General features: G+C 37.9%; 2 protein-coding genes across 2 annotated transcripts in view; both read right to left on the bottom strand.

The window, feature by feature from the left end:
- LOC134326729 (E3 ubiquitin/ISG15 ligase TRIM25-like) overlaps nucleotides 1–17,401 on the bottom strand; it is a 33,513-nt gene extending 16,112 nt beyond the window's left edge. The window contains exons 1-4 of the mRNA XM_063008905.1: nucleotides 16,811–17,401; nucleotides 16,603–16,698; nucleotides 15,452–15,577; nucleotides 14,902–15,019 (exon numbers count right to left, since the gene is read on the bottom strand). Of these exons, the coding sequence (XP_062864975.1) occupies nucleotides 14,902–15,019; nucleotides 15,452–15,577; nucleotides 16,603–16,698; nucleotides 16,811–17,401 (931 nt within the window). The remainder of the gene's footprint in view (nucleotides 1–14,901; nucleotides 15,020–15,451; nucleotides 15,578–16,602; nucleotides 16,699–16,810) is intronic.
- A 4,730-nt stretch (nucleotides 17,402–22,131) lies between these two features.
- The window catches only part of LOC134326313 (zinc finger protein 345-like), a 104,020-nt gene continuing 102,624 nt past the window's right edge, over nucleotides 22,132–23,527 (bottom strand). Inside the window, exon 5 of the mRNA XM_063008463.1 lies at nucleotides 22,132–22,156. Within this exon, the coding sequence (XP_062864533.1) occupies nucleotides 22,132–22,156 (25 nt within the window). The remainder of the gene's footprint in view (nucleotides 22,157–23,527) is intronic.

The raw sequence follows: 23,527 nt of genomic DNA, 5'->3' as shown, positions 1-23,527 counted from the left end.
CACAAACCCTACACAATCAAACACTACACAATCAAACACTACACAATCAAACACTGCACAATCACACAAACCCTACACAATCAAACAAACCCTACACAATCACACAAACCCTACACAATCAAACACTACACAATCACACAAACCCTACACAATCACACAAACCCTACACAATCAAACACTACACAATCAAAAACTACACAATCACACAAACCCTACACAATCACACAAACCCTACACAATCAAATACTACACAATCACACAAACCCTACACCATGAAACAAACCCTACACAATCACACAAACCCTACACAATCAAACAAACCCTACACATTCAAACATTACACAATTAAACACTACACAATCACACAAACCAAACACAATCACACAAACCCTACACAATCAAACAAACCCTACACATTCAAACATTACACAATCAAACACTACACAATCACACAAACCAAACACAATCAAACAAACCCTACACAATCACACAAACCCTACACAATCACACAAACCGTACACAATCAAACACTACACAATCAAACCCTACACAATCACACAAACCCTACACAATCAAACAAACCCTACACAATCAAACACTACACAATCAAACACTACACGATCACACAAACACTACACAACCAAACACTACACAAACACTGCACAATCAAACACTACACGATCACACAAACACTACACAACCAAACACTACACAAACACTGCACAATCACACAAACCCTAAACAACCACACAAACCCTACACAATCAAACACTGCACAATCACACAAACCCTACACAACCACACAAACCCTACACAATCAAACACTACACAATCAAACACTGCACAATCACACAAACCCTACACAACCACACAAACCCTACACAATCAAACAAACCCTACACAATCACACAAACCCTACACAATCAAACACTACACAATCACACAAACCCTACACCATCACACAAACCCTACACAATCAAATAAACCCTACACCATCACACAAACCCTACACAATCAAAAGAAACCTACACAATCACACAAACCCTACACAACCACACAAACCCTACACAATCAAACACTGCACAATCACACAAACCCTACACAACCACACAAACCCTACACAATCAAACACTACACAATCAAACACTGCACAATCACACAAACCCTACACAACCACACAAACCCTACACAATCAAACAAACCCTACACATTCAAACATTACACAATTAAACACTACACAATCACACAAACCAAACACAATCACACAAACCCTACACAATCAAACAAACCCTACACATTCAAACATTACACAATCAAACACTACACAATCACACAAACCAAACACAATCAAACAAACCCTACACAATCACACAAACCCTACACAATCACACAAACCGTACACAATCACACAAACCCTACACAATCAAACACTACACAATCAAACCCTACACAATCACACAAACCCTACACAATCAAACAAACCCTACACAATCAAACACTACACAATCAAACACTACACGATCACACAAACACTACACAACCAAACACTACACAAACACTGCACAATCACACAAACCCTACACAACCACACAAACCCTACACAATCAAACACTGCACAATCACACAAACCCTACACAACCACACAAACCCTACACAATCAAACACTACACAATCAAACACTGCACAATCACACAAACCCTACACAACCACACAAACCCTACACAATCAAACAAACCCTACACAATCACACAAACCCTACACAATCAAACACTACACAATCACACAAACCCTACACAATCAAACACTACACAATCACACAAACCCTACACTATCAAACAAACCCTACACAATCACACAAACCCTACACAATCAATCAAACCCTACACATTCAAACATTACACAATCAAACACTACACAATCACACAAACCAAACACAATCACACAAACCCTACACCATCACACAAACCCTACACAATCAAATAAACCCTACACCATCACACAAACCCTACACAATAAAAAAAACCTACACCATCACACAAACCCTACACAATCAAATAAACCCTACACCATCACACAAACCCTACACAATCAAATAAACCCTACACCATCACACAAACCCTACACAATCAAAAGAAACCTACACCATCACACAAACCCTACACCATCACACAAACACTACACAATCACACAAACCAAACACAATCACACAAACCCTACACAATCACACAAACCCTACACAATCAAACACTACACAATCAAGCAAACACTACACAATCACACAAACCCTACAAAATCAAACCCTACACAATCGAACAAACCCTACACAAACACTACAATCACACAAACCCTACACCATCACACAATCCCTACACAATCAAATAAACCCTACACCATCACACAAACCCTACACAATCACACAAACCCTACACCATCACACAAACCCTACACAATCAAATAAACCCTACACCATCACACAAACCCTACACAATCACACAAACCCTACACAATCACACAAACCCTACATAATCACACAAACCCTACACAATCAAACAAACCCTACACAATCAAACACTACACAATCACACAAACCCTACACAATCACACAAACCCTACACAATCACACAAACACTACACAATCACACAAACCCTACACAATCACACAAACCCTACACAATCACACAAACACTACACAATCAAACAAACCCTACACAATCACACAAACCCTACACAATCACACAAACCCTACACCATCACACAAACCCTACACAATCACACAAACCCTACACCATCACACAAACCCTACACAATCAAATAAACCCTACACCATCACACAAACCCTACACAATAAAAAAAACCTACACCATCACACAAACCCTACACAATCAAATAAACCCTACACCATCACACAAACCCTACACAATCAAATAAACCCTACACCATCACACAAACCCTACACAATCAAAAGAAACCTACACCATCACACAAACCCTACACCATCACACAAACCCTACACAATCACACAAACCCTACACAATCACACAAACCCTACACAATCACACAAACCCTACACAATCAAACACTACACGATCACACAAACCCTACACAACCAAACACTACACAAACACTGCACAATCACACAAACCCTACACAACCACACAAACCCTACACAATCAAACACTACACAATCAAACACTACACAATCAAACACTGCACAATCACACAAACCCTACACAATCAAACAAACCCTACACAATCACACAAACCCTACACAATCAAACACTACACAATCACACAAACCCTACACAATCACACAAACCCTACACAATCAAACACTACACAATCAAAAACTACACAATCACACAAACCCTACACAATCACACAAACCCTACACAATCAAATACTACACAATCACACAAACCCTACACCATGAAACAAACCCTACACAATCACACAAACCCTACACAATCAAACAAACCCTACACATTCAAACATTACACAATTAAACACTACACAATCACACAAACCAAACACAATCACACAAACCCTACACAATCAAACAAACCCTACACATTCAAACATTACACAATCAAACACTACACAATCACACAAACCAAACACAATCAAACAAACCCTACACAATCACACAAACCCTACACAATCACACAAACCGTACACAATCAAACACTACACAATCAAACCCTACACAATCACACAAACCCTACACAATCAAACAAACCCTACACAATCAAACACTACACAATCAAACACTACACGATCACACAAACACTACACAACCAAACACTACACAAACACTGCACAATCAAACACTACACGATCACACAAACACTACACAACCAAACACTACACAAACACTGCACAATCACACAAACCCTAAACAACCACACAAACCCTACACAATCAAACACTGCACAATCACACAAACCCTACACAACCACACAAACCCTACACAATCAAACACTACACAATCAAACACTGCACAATCACACAAACCCTACACAACCACACAAACCCTACACAATCAAACAAACCCTACACAATCACACAAACCCTACACAATCAAACACTACACAATCACACAAACCCTACACCATCACACAAACCCTACACAATCAAATAAACCCTACACCATCACACAAACCCTACACAATCAAAAGAAACCTACACAATCACACAAACCCTACACAACCACACAAACCCTACACAATCAAACACTGCACAATCACACAAACCCTACACAACCACACAAACCCTACACAATCAAACACTACACAATCAAACACTGCACAATCACACAAACCCTACACAACCACACAAACCCTACACAATCAAACAAACCCTACACATTCAAACATTACACAATTAAACACTACACAATCACACAAACCAAACACAATCACACAAACCCTACACAATCAAACAAACCCTACACATTCAAACATTACACAATCAAACACTACACAATCACACAAACCAAACACAATCAAACAAACCCTACACAATCACACAAACCCTACACAATCACACAAACCGTACACAATCACACAAACCCTACACAATCAAACACTACACAATCAAACCCTACACAATCACACAAACCCTACACAATCAAACAAACCCTACACAATCAAACACTACACAATCAAACACTACACGATCACACAAACACTACACAACCAAACACTACACAAACACTGCACAATCACACAAACCCTACACAACCACACAAACCCTACACAATCAAACACTGCACAATCACACAAACCCTACACAACCACACAAACCCTACACAATCAAACACTACACAATCAAACACTGCACAATCACACAAACCCTACACAACCACACAAACCCTACACAATCAAACAAACCCTACACAATCACACAAACCCTACACAATCAAACACTACACAATCACACAAACCCTACACAATCAAACACTACACAATCACACAAACCCTACACTATCAAACAAACCCTACACAATCACACAAACCCTACACAATCAATCAAACACTACACATTCAAACATTACACAATCAAACACTACACAATCACACAAACCAAACACAATCACACAAACCCTACACAATCACACAAACCCTACACAATCAAACACTACACAATCAAGCAAACACTACACAATCACACAAACCCTACAAAATCAAACCCTACACAATCGAACAAACCCTACACAAACACTACAATCACACAAACCCTACACCATCACACAATCCCTACACAATCAAATAAACCCTACACCATCACACAAAGCCTACACAATCAAATAAACCCTACACCATCACACAAACCCTACACAATCAAATAAACCCTACACCATCACACAAACCCTACACAATCACACAAACCCTACACAATCACACAAACCCTACACAATCACACAAACCCTACACAATCACACAAACCCTACATAATCACACAAACCCTACACAATCAAACAAACCCTACACAATCAAACACTACACAATCACACAAACCCTACACAATCACACAAACCCTACACAATCACACAAACCCTACACAATCACACAAACACTACACAATCAAACAAACACTACACAATCAAACAAACCCTACACAATCACACAAACCCTACACAATCAAACAAACCCTACACAATCACACAAACCCTACACAATCAAACAAACCCTACACAATCAAATATTACACAATCAAACACTACACAATCACACAAACCCAACACAATCACACGGACCCTACACAATCAAACACTACACAATCACACAAACCCTACACAATCACACAAACCCTACACAATCAAACACTACACAATCAAGCAAAAACTACACAATCACACAAACCCTACACAATCAAACCCTACACAATCGAACAAACCCTACACAATCAAACACTACACAATCACACAAACCCTACACCATCACACAAACCCTACACAATCAAATAAACCCTACACCATCACACAAATCCTACACAATCAAATAAACCCTACACCATCACACAAACCCTACACAATCGAATAAACCCTACACCATCACACAAACCCTACACAATCACACAAACGCTACATAATCACACAAACCCTACACAATCAAACAAACCCTACACAATCACACAAACCCTACACAATCACACAAACACTACACAGTCACACAAACACTACACAATCAAACAAACCCTACACAATCATACAAACCCTACACAATCAAACAAACCCTACACAATCACACAAACCCTACACAATCAAACACTACACAATCACACAAACCCTACACAATCACACAAACCCTACACAATCAAACACTACACAATCAAAAACTACACAATCACACAAACCCTACACAATCACACAAACCCTACACAATCAAATACTACACAATCACACAAACCCTACACCATGAAACAAACCCTACACAATCACACAAACCCTACACAATCAAACAAACCCTACACATTCAAACATTACACAATTAAACACTACACAATCACACAAACCAAACACAATCACACAAACCCTACACAATCAAACAAACCCTACACATTCAAACATTACACAATCAAACACTACACAATCACACAAAACAAACACAATCAAACAAACCCTACACAATCAAACATTACACAATCACACAAACCCTACACAATCACACAAACCCTACACAATCAAGCAAACACTACACAATCAAACATTACACAATTAAACACTACACAATCACACAAACCCAACACAATCACACAAACCCTACACAAACACAACACAATCACACAAACCGTACACAATCACACAAACCCGACACAATCAAACACTACACAATCAAGCAAACAATACACAATCACACAAACCCTACACAATCAAACACTACAAGATCACACAAACCATACACAATCACACAAACCCTACACAATCAAACACTACACAATCAAACAAACACTACACAATCAAGCAAACACTACATAATCAATCACTACAAGATCACACAAACCCTACACAATCAAATAAACCCTACACCATCACACAAACCCTACACAATCACACAAACCCTACACCATCACACAAACCCTACACAATCAAATAAACCCTACACCATCACACAAACCCTACACAATCACACAAACCCTACACCATCACACAAACCCTACACAATCAAATAAACCCTACACCATCACACAAACCCTACACAATCAAATAAACCCTACACCATCACACAAACCCTACACAATCACACAAACCCTACACCATCACACAAACCCTACACAATCAAATAAACCCTACACCATCACACAAACCCTACACAATAAAAAAAACCTACACCATCACACAAACCCTACACAATCAAATAAACCCTACACCATCACACAAACCCTACACAATCAAATAAACCCTACACCATCACACAAACCCTACACAATCAAAAGAAACCTACACCATCACACAAACCCTACACCATCACACAAACCCTACACAATCACACAAACCCTACACAATCACACAAACCCTACACAATCACACAAACCCTACACAATCAAACACTACACGATCACACAAACCCTACACAACCAAACACTACACAAACACTGCACAATCACACAAACCCTACACAACCACACAAACCCTACACAATCAAACACTACACAATCAAACACTACACAATCAAACACTGCACAATCACACAAACCCTACACAATCAAACAAACCCTACACAATCACACAAACCCTACACAATCAAACACTACACAATCACACAAACCCTACACAATCACACAAACCCTACACAATCAAACACTACACAATCAAAAACTACACAATCACACAAACCCTACACAATCACACAAACCCTACACAATCAAATACTACACAATCACACAAACCCTACACCATGAAACAAACCCTACACAATCACACAAACCCTACACAATCAAACAAACCCTACACACTCAAACATTACACAATTAAACACTACACAATCACACAAACCAAACACAATCACACAAACCCTACACAATCAAACAAACCCTACACATTCAAACATTACACAATCAAACACTACACAATCACACAAACCAAACACAATCAAACAAACCCTACACAATCACACAAACCCTACACAATCACACAAACCGTACACAATCAAACACTACACAATCAAACCCTACACAATCACACAAACCCTACACAATCAAACAAACCCTACACAATCAAACACTACACAATCAAACACTACACGATCACACAAACACTACACAACCAAACACTACACAAACACTGCACAATCAAACACTACACGATCACACAAACACTACACAACCAAACACTACACAAACACTGCACAATCACACAAACCCTAAACAACCACACAAACCCTACACAATCAAACACTGCACAATCACACAAACCCTACACAACCACACAAACCCTACACAATCAAACACTACACAATCAAACACTGCACAATCACACAAACCCTACACAACCACACAAACCCTACACAATCAAACAAACCCTACACAATCACACAAACCCTACACAATCAAACACTACACAATCACACAAACCCTACACCATCACACAAACCCTACACAATCAAATAAACCCTACACCATCACACAAACCCTACACAATCAAAAGAAACCTACACAATCACACAAACCCTACACAACCACACAAACCCTACACAATCAAACACTGCACAATCACACAAACCCTACACAACCACACAAACCCTACACAATCAAACACTACACAATCAAACACTGCACAATCACACAAACCCTACACAACCACACAAACCCTACACAATCAAACAAACCCTACACATTCAAACATTACACAATTAAACACTACACAATCACACAAACCAAACACAATCACACAAACCCTACACAATCAAACAAACCCTACACATTCAAACATTACACAATCAAACACTACACAATCACACAAACCAAACACAATCAAACAAACCCTACACAATCACACAAACCCTACACAATCACACAAACCGTACACAATCACACAAACCCTACACAATCAAACACTACACAATCAAACCCTACACAATCACACAAACCCTACACAATCAAACAAACCCTACACAATCAAACACTACACAATCAAACACTACACGATCACACAAACACTACACAACCAAACACTACACAAACACTGCACAATCACACAAACCCTACACAACCACACAAACCCTACACAATCAAACACTGCACAATCACACAAACCCTACACAACCACACAAACCCTACACAATCAAACACTACACAATCAAACACTGCACAATCACACAAACCCTACACAACCACACAAACCCTACACAATCAAACAAACCCTACACAATCACACAAACCCTACACAATCAAACACTACACAATCACACAAACCCTACACAATCAAACACTACACAATCACACAAACCCTACACTATCAAACAAACCCTACACAATCACACAAACCCTACACAATCAATCAAACCCTACACATTCAAACATTACACAATCAAACACTACACAATCACACAAACCAAACACAATCACACAAACCCTACACCATCACACAAACCCTACACAATCAAATAAACCCTACACCATCACACAAACCCTACACAATAAAAAAAACCTACACCATCACACAAACCCTACACAATCAAATAAACCCTACACCATCACACAAACCCTACACAATCAAATAAACCCTACACCATCACACAAACCCTACACAATCAAAAGAAACCTACACCATCACACAAACCCTACACCATCACACAAACACTACACAATCACACAAACCAAACACAATCACACAAACCCTACACAATCACACAAACCCTACACAATCAAACACTACACAATCAAGCAAACACTACACAATCACACAAACCCTACAAAATCAAACCCTACACAATCGAACAAACCCTACACAAACACTACAATCACACAAACCCTACACCATCACACAATCCCTACACAATCAAATAAACCCTACACCATCACACAAACCCTACACAATCACACAAACCCTACACCATCACACAAACCCTACACAATCAAATAAACCCTACACCATCACACAAACCCTACACAATCACACAAACCCTACACAATCACACAAACCCTACATAATCACACAAACCCTACACAATCAAACAAACCCTACACAATCAAACACTACACAATCACACAAACCCTACACAATCACACAAACCCTACACAATCACACAAACACTACACAATCACACAAACCCTACACAATCACACAAACCCTACACAATCACACAAACACTACACAATCAAACAAACCCTACACAATCACACAAACCCTACACAATCACACAAACCCTACACAATCAAACCCTACACAATCACACAAACCCTACACAATCACACAAACCCTACACAATCACACAAACCCTACACAATCACACAAACCCTACACAATCACACAAACACTACACAATCAAACAAACACTACACAATCAAACAAACCCTACACAATCACACAAACCCTACACAATCAAACAAACCCTACACAATCACACAAACCCTACACAATCAAACAAACCCTACACAATCAAATATTACACAATCAAACACTACACAATCACACAAACCCAACACAATCACACGGACCCTACACAATCAAACACTACACAATCACACAAACCCTACACAATCACACAAACCCTACACAATCAAACACTACACAATCAAGCAAAAACTACACAATCACACAAACCCTACACAATCAAACCCTACACAATCGAACAAACCCTACACAATCAAACACTACACAATCACACAAACCCTACACCATCACACAAACCCTACACAATCAAATAAACCCTACACCATCACACAAATCCTACACAATCAAATAAACCCTACACCATCACACAAACCCTACACAATCGAATAAACCCTACACCATCACACAAACCCTACACAATCACACAAACGCTACATAATCACACAAACCCTACACAATCAAACAAACCCTACACAATCACACAAACCCTACACAATCACACAAACACTACAGTCACACAAACACTACACAATCAAACAAACCCTACACAATCATACAAACCCTACACAATCAAACAAACCCTACACAATCACACAAACCCTACACAATCAAACACTACACAATCACACAAACCCTACACAATCACAAACCCTACATAATCACACAAACCCTACACAATCACACAAACCCTACACAATCAATTCGAGCAGCATGGCATAGCAGCACCGGTATTGGACGAGCGACGTAGACGGCGAACAGAGCGGCCAAAACGGAAGCGTGGCAGGAGAGGTGGGCTTCATGCTAGGCTAAAGGCTAGGGCTACACGACCAACGCTACCTAGCCTGTTGCTGGCTAACGTTCGCTCCCTCGAAAACAAGCTGGATGAGCTGAGAACCAGGATAACAACACAACGTGAGATCAGAGACTGCTGTGCTGTAACTGGATACTAGATTTTCTATCTGACCGATCTCAGTCAGTCAGGATTGGCACGCGAACATCCAGCACAAAGACCATAAACATTGGGACACCTCAAGGCTGCGTGCTGAGCCCTCTTCTGTACTCGCTCTTCACACATAACTGTGTGGCCTCTTATAACACCACCAGTATTATTAAGTTTGCTGATGACACCACCGTCATTGGTCTTATTACTGGGGAGGATGAGACGGCGTACAGGAAGGGGGTAGCAGATCTTGTGGGCTGGTGTCAGAACAACAATCTTTCATTAAATATCAACAAGACAAAGGAACTGATTGTGGACCCCAGGAGGAGGGGAGAACAGCATACACCACTGTATATAGGTGGAACAGTAGTGGAGAAGGTGAAAACCTTCAAATTCCTGGGTGTGCACATCAGTGAGGATCTCACCTGGTCCTGCAACACACACCACATCATCAAAAAGTCACAACAGAGACTGTACTTCTTAAGAAGACTAAAAAAATTTGGCATGTCAACCAAAATTCTCAGCAACTTCTACAAATGTAGAGTGGAAAGTGTCCTTACCAGCTCCATCACAGTCTGGTACGGAAACTGCACTGCAGAGGACAGGAAGGCACTCCAGCATGTAATAAAAACTGCACAAAGAATTTCTGGAACGTCCTTCCCTGCACTACAGGACATTTATCAGAACTACCTTAGTTTATTTCTATTTTTATTACTTTGTATATAAAAACGTTTTTTTTTTTATAGTTTAATTTAAATATTTTTTGAAAAAGTTTTATACTAATTATTTTATTGTGTTAGTTTAATTTTGTTTTATGTACAATACTTATTGATGTTTGGAGGATGAACAAAGTAAGAATTTCATTGTACATTGTAACTGCTGGTTCTTCTGTGCACATGACAGTAAAACTCGTGAACATGTCCACATTGTGCCCAAATGTGTCGTTGTCCCTCCCTGGTGTCATGTGTCAAAGTCCCAGGTGTGAATGGGGAACAGAGCTGTTAAATTTGGTGTTTTGGGTACAATTCTTTCATACTGGCCCCTGGATATTCAACATGGCACCTCATGGCAAAGAACTCTCTGAGGATGTGAGAAATAGAATTGTTGCTCTCCACAAAGATGGCCTAAGCTATAAGAAGATTGCTAACACCCTGAAACTAAGCAACAGCACGGTGGCCAAGGTCATACAGCGGTTTTCCAGGACAGGTTCCACTCGGAACAGGCTTCACCAAAGAAGTTGAGTCCACGTGTTAAGCGTCATATCCAGAGGTTGGCTTTAAAAACATAGACGCATGAGTGCTGCCAGCATTGCTGCAGAGGTTAAAGAAGCGGGAGGTCAGCCTGTCAGTGCTCAGACCATACGCCACACACTGCATCAACTCGGTCTGCATGACCATCATCCCAGAAGGAAGCTGATGCACAAGAAAGCCCGCAAACAGTTTGCTGAAGACAAGCAGTCCACGAATGGATTACTGGAATGTCCTGTGGTCTGACGAGACCAAGATAAACTTGTTTGGCTCAGATGGTGACCAGAATGTGTGGCGGCGCCCTGGTAAGAAGTACCAAGACAACTGTATCTTGCCTACAGGCAAGCATGGTGGTAGCATCATGGTATTGGGCTGCATGAGTGCTGCCGGCACTGGGGAGCTGCAGTTCATTGAGGGAAACATGAATTCCAACATGTACTGTGACATTCTGAAACAGAGCATGCTTCCCTCACTCCGGAAACTTGGCTGCATGGCAGTTTTTTAACACAATAATGACCCCAAATACAACCTCCAAGATGACAACTGCCTTGCTGACAAAGCTGAAGGTAAAGGTCAGAGGTGGAAAGAATACTAAACTATTGTACTCAAGTAAAAGTACTATTACTTTGATTTTTTACTTAAGTACAAGTAAAATTACTAGTCTAAAAATCTACTCAAGTAAAAATTAACTTTTAAAATTTAAACTGTACTCAGAGTAAACGTTAACCACTTTACACACCTAACAGACTGCAACTGCTGTTATCAATTAAAAACAGCATTATTTCTGTTTATTCTCAATAAATCGCTGTATTTTATAACTAGTTGGACTTGACGCTAACTAACTTGGTTCAGGTCAATAGTGCCAACTAGGGTTGCCAACTTTTAGAACTGGAAATACAGTTCTTAATACAAAACATACTTAAGTAAAAGTAAAATTACTGGCTGTAAAATCTACTTTAAAAAGTACAAGTGCAAAAAAAAACTCAATTATAGTAACGCGAATAAATGTAATTTGTTACTTTCCACCTCTGGTAAAGGTGATGGACTAAACGCAATTGAGCACCTGCGGGGCATCCTTAAGTGGAAGGTGGAGGAGTTCAAGGTGTCTAACGTCCACCAGCTCCGTGATGTCATCATGGAGGAGTGGAAGAGGATTCCAGTAGCAACCTGTGCAGCTCTGGTGAATATATACAGACAGCAGTTTAAATGGTTGTTTTACTTGTTTTAACCTCTAAAGTTCTTGGTGATTTTAAATAACTATAGAAGAAAAGTACATGAAACAGTGGTCTTTAGCAAGGACCAAAAATGTCCCTAATCTGAGGCATGATCACTGTCAGAACCACTTCACCACTGTCCAAACAAATTCCAAAATAGATCAAAAAAGTAATTGTAATACAGTATATCAGTCTGGAAAAAGTTACAAAGTCAATCCTAAGATTTTAGTACTTTAGCGAACCACAGTAAGAGCCATGATCTCTAAATGACACTTGGAACAGTTAAGATTGCTTCAGGAGCTCATCAATGTCTCATCAAGGAAAACATACAAGAACTCAAACAAACATTTAGGAAACCGCAGGACCTGCTGACCTCAATTTAAATCTGATTTAATGATTCCAGTATTAGAAGGTAACTGAGCAAAAATAAAATCCATGGGAGAGTCACAAGGTAAAATCACTGTTAACTAAGAGGAACATAAAGCCTCGCCTCTCATTTACCAATATAAGAACCTTAATGACCCTCAAGCTTTTTGGTGATGATGTTCTGTGAACTGATGAGTCAGAATTCTTATACTTGCAATAAACCTAAAACAGCATTTTACAATAAAAAACATCTCACTTAACAGTCAGTCATGGTGGTGGTTGTGTGATGGTGTTTCAGGATTAAAGAAGAACGTTTGGTCATCAGTTCATGATTTAAAGATTAAACACTCGTGCAATATAAAAACACAACAATTCCAAATAACAAGAGCAGATCTTTGTTGAAATAAATCTGAGGAAATAAAGTTTAGGTTTTGGACCTAATCAAATCTGGACTTGAACCAAACTGAGCTGCTGTAGCATCTGAACTAGTAACGTGACAAATATGTAAAAATACAGATAACTGGGGGGTGTAAATACTTTTTCACTGCACTGTGTATGTTTGTGTGTTTGGAAGAAACTTACATTGTAGAAAATCTTCTCTGATTTCAGACTTTGTAACATCATTAAATGAGAGGAAAGGACTGATTGTGATGGCGGCTGATTCTGCAGATCCAGCAGGAGCCGAGAGAGACTGAAAATTCTACATCCAGACAGATAATGTTCACAGAGAAACAACAAGATGATGATGAATTACAAATGATGGACGATTTCTTAGAACCCCGAGTGTTATGACTTTATGGGTCATAATGTGTTTTGTGTAGGGGGGTTTTCTCTATGTTACAGATTTGTGGAAGATGCACAAAGCTACCACCAGGGAGAGACGCCTATAAAAAGGAGACCTCTGGGAAGACAGGAGAGGATGCTTTGCTTGTGACGGGTTGTCTGTTGCATTTCTGACTCTCCCAAACATGTTTGAATGAATTCTAACAATAATCGAGTTTAAGGGAACAAATTTCTCAATAAAAGGCATCAGGTTTCAAAGATTTTGAGTTTAGGGGACGTCAAGTTACAAGGTACTACTGTATTTTATTAATTGGTGCAGCAATAATATACTTATTTTTAGTGCTGTTACCTGGAGGAAATGGACGGGATCCTCTGTGTGTGAAAGCTGTTCCAGTTCAGCATCTTTCCTCTTCAGCTCTACAATCTGCTGCTCCACCTGTTTCAGGAGTTTTTCAGCTTGACTTACTTCTGCTGTCTCTCGATCTCTGATCAGATCTTTTAGCTCAGAGCATCTTCTGTTAATTGAGTTGATTAGTTCAGTACAGATCCTCTCAATGTCCTCCACTGCTGTCTGTGCAGAACACTGTTAGAAGATTCAGAAAGAGGAAACATTTCTCACTCAGATATTTCTCCATCTTTCACATTCATATGTAGCTACTGGCCAGACTAAGACTTTCCTCACTCATAGCTTGGTGATGGTGCTAAATGGCCTGATTTTTCATACCATTGAAAATGTTACCATCATCATGTCCACATGATGCAATATTTGATACTCTACTTCCCAAATATAAGAAAGTTCCAGTCTTCTACCTTCCACCTTAAACTCCAGCACTTCTTCAGTGTTCATCATCACTTTAGTTTTTACTGCATTTATCAGCATGTTATATTTCCTCACAGATTTTCGATACAACACACCTGCTCCTGTATGTCCTTAATTCAAAATTATATGTGTGGATTACATCTAATAAACCCTAAAACCACCATATATACTGTAAAGTGTGCTGGTGGTAGCATACTGTTACAGAAGTTCTTTTGAGTATCAGGAAACAGCAGCCTGGCCAGGACTGGGAAATTCAATGTAGTGATGTTCTCAAGTCTTTGCCAGAAATCTTATACAGTAATTTATGTTTAAGCATCTTGATCCAAAGCAACAATAAATAATAATAATAATAATAATAATAATAATAATAATACATTTAATTTGTAATGCACTTTACATTTGTGTACAAATCTCAAAGTGCCACAAGATAAAAGACATTACTACAAATAATTAATAAATAAATAAAATAGCTGATAATCTGATCTTATCACCCTTATAATTATTAGCACAACCTCAGAATTGCTGTACTGCATCAATCACCAAATAACCAGGCAGAATTTAAAGATTTACTACTAAATTGCAAAGTTACCTGAGATATAAAATATCTCATTTTTAATGGAGATTGGTTTAATAGAGGAGAGTCGGACTGATCCTGAGAGCTTTTTGTTTATAAAACTTACCTTGTGAGACTCCACAGCGTTTATCAGCTCACAAAGTTCCTTCTCTCTGTTCTGAATTTTCTTCTGGAATTTTCTCTGGATCTTCAGCAGCTGCTTCTACACAGAATAACAATTCAGAATTTACTTGTATTGTGTACGAGCACAACATAATATCAGTGTAAATGATAATGAGTTGTTACTTGTTAAAGAGAGCTGTATAATATTTTACCTGTTTCTCAGTTCTTTCTGCTGCAGCTGATATTGTATCATGTCCTTTATGATCATCCATGGTACACATCAGGCAGATACACTGCTGATCAGTACGACAGTAAACCTCCAGCAGTTTATTATGCTGAGAGCAGATCTGATCCTGAAGTCGCCTGGAGGCTTTAACCAGCTTGTGATTCTTATAAGCAGGAATCTGATAATGAGGTTGAAGGTGAGTTTCACAGAAAGAGACCAAACACACCAGACAGGATTTTACTGCTTTGCATTTTTTCTCTGTACAGAAATCACAATCCACATCTTCAGGTCCAGGAGAACAGTGACCAGGATGTGGAGCTTGAGGTTCTGTTTTCTTCAGTTTCTCCACAACTCCAGCCAGAATTGTGTTTCTCCTCACAACAGGTCTTGGAGTGAAGGTTTGTCTACACTGTGGACAGCTGTATGCTCCCTTATCATCCTCCTGATCCCAGCAGTTATTAATACACACCATACAGAAACTGTGTCCACATGGAATAGCAGCTGGATCCTTCAGTGTTTCCAGACAGACTGAACAGCTGAACTCGTCCTGAGCTACTGAAATTTTGGACTCGGCCATTTTTCTACACGTAAACAGAAACACCAGTAAACACAGCAAGTTATTTACAGCAGCTCAGACTTCCTGGTTTAGTTCGTGAGTGTTATGTTCATTCTGATAAAATTCAGTTTAAATTTTTTGGTTACGTACTGTACTCATGCTGTGGGACTTTTAATTTGCAATGTTGTTGTAGTAAGTAGTACAAGTCAGTAGTTAACGTTAATCTTCTTTACTGTAGTACATTTTATGATTCGTTACTGTACCCATGCTGTATGACTTTTATAATGTGGTTGTAGTAACTAGTACAGGTGGCTAGTTAACTGCTAAATCCTTGGTTATATGAATTTTTTTTTTTTTTTACTTAATTACTGTGCCCATACTGTAGGGTTTGTTTCTGTAATTTAAGTGTAGTGGGTGGTACATGTCACTAGGTAACTATTGCATCGTTTATTATATTAAAATGATTGATTTCAGAATTGTTGACACTATATATTGTTACTGTACCCATACTGTGGTACTTTATACAGTTGTATTGAATGGTACATGCCACTGGGTAATAACTACACCTCGGCTTCATGCACTTTGTAGACGCTCCCTTAGCACTTCCTTAGTATTTCAACTCAGATGAACCTCACATTTACAAAATAACAGAAAATAAAAATGTACAGAAAAAACGTTTTAAACAGATTTGATTGTAGTTTGTTCCTTGTTTACTGCAGAATCAGTTCATGCAGTTTCACTCATTTTTGGATGTTTATTAGCCGAGAACGAGCCGAAAGAAACTCGAATGTCAGGCGAATGTCCAAGACTTCCTGGTTTAGTTCGTGAGTGTTCTGTTCAAAACAAGTGTGTTTAAATCAAATCAACCATCTGAACTACATAAAGTAACAATACACAGTAATGTACAGAAGTGTGGAAATGTATCAACTCACCTGCGTTCATCAACTTCAATTATCAACAAAACTACAAACACAGAGAGAGAGAGAGAGAGAGAGAGAGAGAGAGAGAGAGAGAGAGAGAGAGAGAGAGAGAGAGAGAGAGAGAGAGAGAGAGAGAGAGAGAGAGAGAGAGAGAGAGAGAGAGAGAGAGCAGAACAGAACAGGATCAGATCAATTTCACTTCTGCTGAACTTCTTCTTCTTTTGTGTTTATTGGCGGTTGGCACACCAGCTTAAAGGTGCATTACCGCCACTTACTGTTTTGTGTTTGGAACAGGAGATTATACAGAAGGAATGAGGGAGAAAAAACTACATTTCTGTTAGATTCTTTCCGCTAGACCTGTTTCTGTTAAGAACTTGTTGATGTAATAACTTATCCTCCCTACCTCTTTTCCTAAGAGTCCTGATAATGAAAGATCATTATGTTTTGCCCGCTGTACTGATTCAAACTGTTGTGTTCTATTGGTACTATATTGCTTACAATTGAGGAGTATAATGTAGCGTCGCCACTAGGGTCTCAGCACAGGCTTTACCCATAAAGCCTTGCAGCAGTGGTGTCTAAGCTCACCGTAGCCGTGTATCCCGGTGTTGGGAGTAGGGTGGCTGCGGTAAGGGCTGGGTAAGTAGCTTAAATGTTTGTCTGTTGTATGAATGTTTGTGTGTATGAATGGGTGTCTGTCCCAAAACCACTGAGTGAACTGCCAGAGGCAGATCGCTCGTGGCCCCGGCGCCACAATATGTTCTACACCTTCCGGATGGGTGTTTGCCTATTTTCCGTAAAGTATAGTTAAGTCCTGTGTGACCTATTCTTAGACGTGTGATGATGTTTTCTTCTCTCCTTCTAGAACCTGCCATTCTCCCAGCTCCAACCTGTCTTTGAATATTGTACATATGTCTTTCAGTTTCAACAAAATCCCAGAGCTCCTGCCATATTGCATATCTACATGTTCTAATTATGGCCTTAACTTCATTTTTGCTCAAAGGTACCGGTAGATTTATTTGTTTTAATCTAGGGTTTGTTTGGCTAGGATATCTACTGTTTCATTTCCCTCCACTCCTACATGGGCAGGAACCCACAGAAAGCTGGTGGATATACCTTTATCTTTCAAATTGTGTAACATATATAATATTTTGTTAACAATATCTGTCCTGACTGAGGATTTACCATACTTTATGCTTATCAGAGCTGAAAAATCCATTGTAGTGCTAAAAATATGGCCAATAATTCTATGGAGTATACTGCCAGATGGTCTGATGTCCTTTTCTTAATATGTATATTATTTATTGGTATATACACTGCCACACCTGTAATTCCTGTTTTTGGGTCTTTGGAACCATCTGTAAATACGAGAATAAAGTTTGAGTAATATCTATCTATGTATTTCTGTACTATGTCGCATGCAGGAATTTGTTTTTTAATTCTTTCTGAAGGTTAAGATCTACCTTTGGCAAGGGAAATAGCCAAGGAGGAATGTGGGATATTGGTACTGTGGGACTATACTGTAATTTATGTAATCCCATGCTTCTTGCCTTTGCATTGCCAATCCATCCAAAACTTTTATAATTTGTCTTATTGTGTTTCCAGCAATTTCTTGTTATATTTTTAACCGGGTGTGTATCCCATTGTCCCTGTAAATTAGCCCAGTATGTCATCATTAGCTTAATTCTTCTTATTCTTGGTGGTATTTCTCCCATTTCCACTTGCATTGCTGCTAATGGGGATGTTTTGAATGCTCCACTACATATTCGCAATGCCTGGGCTTGTAATGTGTCTAGTTGCTTAAGGTTTGACTCTGCTGCTGACATATAAGCTACACATCCGTAATCAAAAACTGTTCTCATGAGTGCTTCATAAATATTTTGCATTGATTTTCTACTTGCTCCCCAGTCCTGTCCTGCCATACATCGAAGTATGTTGTTGATTTTTTTACATTTGTTCTTAACTTTATCTAAATGTATGTGCCATGTTAGTTTTTTACGGTGGCCCGCTGAGTCAAAACACGATAACATTTACAAAACAAACAAAAGCTGACAACACAACAACATTAAGGAAAAACGCAAATACAAAAAGAACAACACAACAACATTAAGAAAAAACGCAAATACAAAAAGCACAACACAACAACATTAAGGAAAAACACGAATACAAAAAGGACAACACAACGAAATTAAGGAAACACGAATACAAAAAGGACAACACAACGAAATTAAGGAAACACGAATACAAAAGGACAACACAACGAAATTAAGGAAACACAAATACAAAATGACAACACAACGAAATTAAGGAAACACGAATACAAAAGGACAACACAACGAAATTAAGGAAACACGAATACAAAAGGACAACACAACGAAATTAAGGAAACACGAATACAAAAGGACAACACAACGAAATTAAGGAAACACGAATACAAAATGACAACACAACGAAATTAAGGAAACACAAATTCAAATCCTACAACGGAAATGCTCCCGGTCACTAGAGGGCACCTCTATCATTTTTTATCTGTATGAACATTGCAGCAAAGAAAGCAAGAAGCAGAGCAGCGTAGTGCAGAGAATCTGGATTCGGTTTAACTTTAATGTTCAGTGATATAATTCTTAATAAAATTGAGCTTTTGATAAATTTATTTCAAACCATTTTCATACAAACACATTAATGTTTCTCACCTACTACAAACTATTTTATATTAATTTTAAATAAAGATCAATAAATCTGATCATTTTATTTTGGAGATGAATTAATCTATGCAGGTCTCGTAATTTCATTTATTAGTATAAACCTCAATGTTTCCCATTTACTACAAACTTTTTTTAGTTACATTTTTAGTTATATTTTCTTTTAAATTTATAGTTAAGATAAAAAAAATTTATGCTCATTGTACTGTACATCTGTATATGTATACATGACAAATAACGGATATATTACCTTATTACCTAGAGAAGTGCCTGTTCAGCACAGGATTCAGTTTAAAGTGCTTTTATTTGTTTTTAAAGCGCTTAATGGTCGAGCCCCGGCTTATCTCAGTGGTATGCTTTCTCCCGCAACCGCACAGCGATCTTTAAGATCAGCCACTCAGAATTTGTTGACTGTTCCTAGGGCTCGTTTGAAGCTAAAAGGTGATCGTGCATTTGCAGTTTATGCTCCGAGGCTATGGAACACTCTACCTCCTAATATTCGACAAGCACCTTCGGCCGCTGTTTTTAAATCACTCCTAAAAACATACCTTTATAAGCTGGCATTTGAACAGTGAGGAGCCGTGTTAATTTTAATTGTTTAGTCTATTTATATCTGTTTTATTTTGTCTCTTACTCTGTATTTTTATTTGGTTCTTACTTTTTTAATATATTGTTGTGTTATGTATGCTTATTCGATGTACAGCACTTTGGTCAACGTAAGTTGTTTTAAGAGTGCTTTATAAATAAAATTTACTTACTTACTTACTTATTTCATATAGGATAATTGTAAATTATAGAATTATTTGACATGATTACAATTATTAATGTAAACTATTTTATATATACACATACATTACATACCCCTCACCTACAAACTTCTTTACATTATTAAATCATTTATTTTAATTTCTAGTTAAGATCAATAATTGTATGATAATTATATTTTACAGGTGTGTCCATTTGTGTCTAAAAATGGTTTGACATTAATCTAATTAAATAATACAAGATTTAGATGTATTTATTTATTTTTTTTATAAAAGAAATACATTTTTGTAATGCTTTGTACAAGGTTTGTAATAGGTGAAAGAAACCGATGTGTATATAAAAATTTGTTTGACATTAATACATCAAATTATATGACTAATGGATTCCTTTTTCTGAAAAAAATGCACAAAATGTTATGAACACGACTCAGTTTTTCCATTAGTTTTTTTTTTAAGTAAATAGACGTAATCTTAAAATTAAAATGAAATAGCTTTTTAAGTATGTTACCTATTTTCATGTGTAAGAATTCATAAAATAAGTCTTATGTGTTTTTTCAAGCACTTATTTAAACCAGAATGCCGAATGTCAAAAGAATGTTGAATATTAAACTAATGGGCATGAATACATACGCTTAAAATGCTTAATGATAACTAACTAATACATTGTAAATATACTGTTAAAAGGTTTATGACATTAAAACATGTTAAACTGTAAAAGCGTGGCACAGTCTGGTTAAAGCTCAAGTTAGTTGATTTTGCAATTATATTAAAACATTTGGCAAGCTAATTGCTGCCTGATGTTTAAAAAACAAAAAGGTGCTATACAATCAAACCACCGACACTAAAAAGCTCAATTTTATTAAGAATTATATCACTGAACATTAAAGTTAAACTCGTGTTTCCTTAATTTCGTTGTGTTGTCATTTTGTACTCGTGTTTCCTTAATTTCGTTGTGTTGTCATTTTGTATTTGTGTTTCCTTAATTTCGTTGTGTTGTCATTTTGTATTCGTGTTTCCTTAATTTCGTTGTGTTGTCATTTTGTATTCGTGTTTCCTTAATTTCGTTGTGTTGTCCTTTTTGTATTTGTGTTTTTCCTTAATGTTGTTGTGTTGTCCTTTTTGTATTCGTGTTTTTCCTTAATGTTGTTGTGTTGTTCTTTTTGTATTCGTGTTTTTCCTTAATGTTGTTGTGTTGTCAGCTTTTGTTTGTTTTGTAAATGTTATCGTGTTTTGACTCAGCGGGCCACCGTACTTGTAGGCACCACCCTTTTTCACAGATGAGCCCCTTATTTAGAGTAAGATACATGCATTATTTATATTATTAATAATGTGGTAAAAATTCCTGCATTTTTTTAATATCACATTATAATTTTTTTTTTATTTATGAAAACTTAGCATTCATAATATGAAGAATTCTTGCAAACACCATAAAGACCAGGGTAAAATTATTCCACTTGAAAGTAAAAGCTGTTCTGTGTTTATTAAAGTAGATTAAACTTGAATAATTAATAAAAACAGATTCAGATCTGAGGTTGGTACATTACACCACATTACATTTGATGATTAATGATAATATTCACACCATCATGTACATTTGATAATTGAAGTAGAACAGTTCTAGTGGATATTAGTAGAAAAAGAAAGTACACATAGCTTTTTCTGTACATGCAGTAGTGGAGTATCATTTTATTTTATCCTCTGAATGTTTTTCTAGACGACTCCAGTCACAAAAACTATTAAAAATGCTGCTTCCAGTAAAACTTT

This window comes from Trichomycterus rosablanca, chromosome 14 (assembly GCF_030014385.1).
Source record: "Trichomycterus rosablanca isolate fTriRos1 chromosome 14, fTriRos1.hap1, whole genome shotgun sequence".
Classification (NCBI taxonomy): Eukaryota; Metazoa; Chordata; class Actinopteri; order Siluriformes; family Trichomycteridae; genus Trichomycterus; species Trichomycterus rosablanca.
Note: the sequence above shows the minus strand (reverse complement) of the source record. Positions and strands in the feature narration are given on the sequence as shown.